Genomic DNA, 2,259 nt, shown 5'->3' with positions numbered 1-2,259 from the left:
ACTAACCAGCGGCGCGCTGAGAGAGCGCGTAATCGGCCGGTGAGAGCTACTATCAAGTTTTCGAGCATGTACCAGTGCACCGCAATAGCAGATGACCAGATAACGCGAATAAATCAGATAAAATGTACAACTGCAGCAGATGTCTTGAACACAGCACTCCAGGCGTGTTATTTATATGTAGATTTGATTCTACGTTCGGGAGCGTCATTGTCTCATTTTTGCGAGAGATCACAAGGCACACTGACCTGGATCACTTGGCTGGTGAAGCGCTTGAGTATAGTAGGCGGCAAGAACGAGTCGCCAGGCTCTCTCTGCATAAGCAGCAGCTTTCCGCCTTGGCAGATAAGGCTGAGCTTCGCACCCTGGCCGCGCTCTATAACGGCGCTCTGGATTTGCTCCAGGAGGCGGCGCAGCTTGCGCAAGCCCGGCTGCACCTTCTCCTTAGCCGCGCTGCAACGCTCCGAGTCGAGCCGAATCTCATCGATACTGGTGAAGACGCCGTTGCCGTTGTGTATCCCGAGGCAGAGGGCGGGGATCTGGCCGAGATACAGCTGGAGGTATGCATCCTTAAGATGAAACCGCCCCTTGCTGAGCTGCGAGCGGGACTTGATCTTGACGAGCAAGGGTTGCGGGACTGCGAAGCCTATATGCCGGACGTCGACAAGCTCAAAGACCTTCTGTTCCGTGCCGCTTGTACCGGACCCCACGTTCAGGGGTGATAATTGGTCAGTGAGAGTGTCTATGGAGGGCTGCTCGGAGATTCGGTACGCGTCGACTTCGTATCTCAGCACTATTTTGATACCAGACAAGTCCTGCATATATCGGCGCTATCAGCTACACACTACCGGAGTACGAGAGAGTGGGCTTACGTAGGCGATGATCTGATGGTGCCCCGCCAAAATACCCTGCTCGTGTCCGAGAGCATCGCGCGAGCTGGCGCGCTCAAATGAGTCCCCGAAACCCGACCCGTCTGAATTGACCGCGTCGCGCTCCTCCCACCGCCGGAATAGGATCGTCCAGGGCCCGGCGAGCTCGACGTCGATGCGGAACGCGCCTCGGTGCTTCTTTCCGGATGCGGGGTCCACCCAGCTCGCCTGGCGTATCCTGCGGCTTGAGCATGGTGTGGACAGGGTCTGGGAGCAGTCCATCCATAATGTCTCGCTTCTGGCTCTTCGCTGAGGTACCCTTCCCGCCGACGTTCCTCCCGCCAGGCCCCCGAGCTGGTCCTCGACCGCCGCCTGCGCCACCACGTACACCTCCCCTTCCTGAGCTTCCACGACTGCTAGACCCTGACATCTGGTTTGCTGGAGGATTAGCCCTGCCCTGGAGCGACGACATTTCGACAAAGCATACCAAGAGAGTACAAAAACAGCACTGTCGGCGAGCAGACTCGAAGAGTAGAGCAAAAAATGGAGAAAGTAAGGGCAGCGCTTCAGGGGTGCGTGGGACTTGCCCTCGATTCTGGTCTGAGGGCGTCTGCGATTGGCCTTGACCATGTATTGAAAAATCCTCGCGACAAAAGAGACGACGCGACTCGACATAATGTACAGCCAAATAAGGACGACCAGACGAAGACTGATGTTATTTGGCTTCACACTACGTAACAAGCATCTCTGGACCATGGCGTCTGTCTCAATTTTGCAGCCTAGATCTCAGCAACCACCGCATGCAGCTGAGGTGCCACTGGGTCTACGGTAATTTGTATATCTGCTTATATTATACCTGTAGCAGAATATGTCCAGTAAGCAAGGCGACACTTGGGCAGTTGGAATACTCACGGATACATCGAGCACGCTGCTTTTGGATGTATACCTGCGTTGTTGGATTTTCCAGGTGGAATGGTTTTCAGGCGCATTCTGCGTTGACAAACACAAGGCGTTCTAGGGAGCCTGTGTCCGACATTTGGGTGTAATAAATATCTTACAATGTGAGGAGAAGTGGGAGTAATCAAGGTCCCAAAATGGGCTAGGAAGACGTGGCAGTCGGTTTGTCGGAGACTCGACGGAGAGTGTCGGAAGACTAAGTTCGGTCAACGCCGCGCCACCAAGTGGAAGTCGAGGCGAGGCGGATCCAAGTCAAACACTCTGATGCACACGAACGCGCCGTACGGACATCCCCTCGGTATTGAGCGCAATCTGATATTAACCGGGATCACCCAGTGCGCCTTCAGTACCGTCGACCCGCTCACTCGAGCTGCACCAACCCCGAGGGCGACAATATCTGCAAACAAGTCTAGTCGATGCAAAGGCACAGCGAGTC

General features: G+C 55.1%; 1 protein-coding gene across 1 annotated transcript; it reads right to left on the bottom strand.

The window, feature by feature from the left end:
• Positions 1-171: 171 nt before the first annotated feature.
• PHACADRAFT_203223 (uncharacterized protein) lies at positions 172-1,148 on the bottom strand (the record flags this gene model as incomplete). The annotated part of the gene is made up of 3 exons (XM_007403267.1): positions 172-189; positions 246-812; positions 870-1,148. 3 exons carry the CDS (start codon positions 1,146-1,148, stop codon positions 172-174), a joined length of 864 nt encoding a protein of 287 aa, XP_007403329.1.
• Between the last annotated feature and the right edge of the window lie 1,111 nt (positions 1,149-2,259).

This window comes from Phanerochaete carnosa, assembly GCF_000300595.1.
Source record: "Phanerochaete carnosa HHB-10118-sp unplaced genomic scaffold PHACAscaffold_946, whole genome shotgun sequence".
Classification (NCBI taxonomy): domain Eukaryota; kingdom Fungi; phylum Basidiomycota; class Agaricomycetes; order Polyporales; family Phanerochaetaceae; genus Phanerochaete; species Phanerochaete carnosa.
The sequence above is the reverse complement of the archived record's forward strand: the minus strand, read 5'-3'. Positions and strand labels throughout refer to the sequence as shown.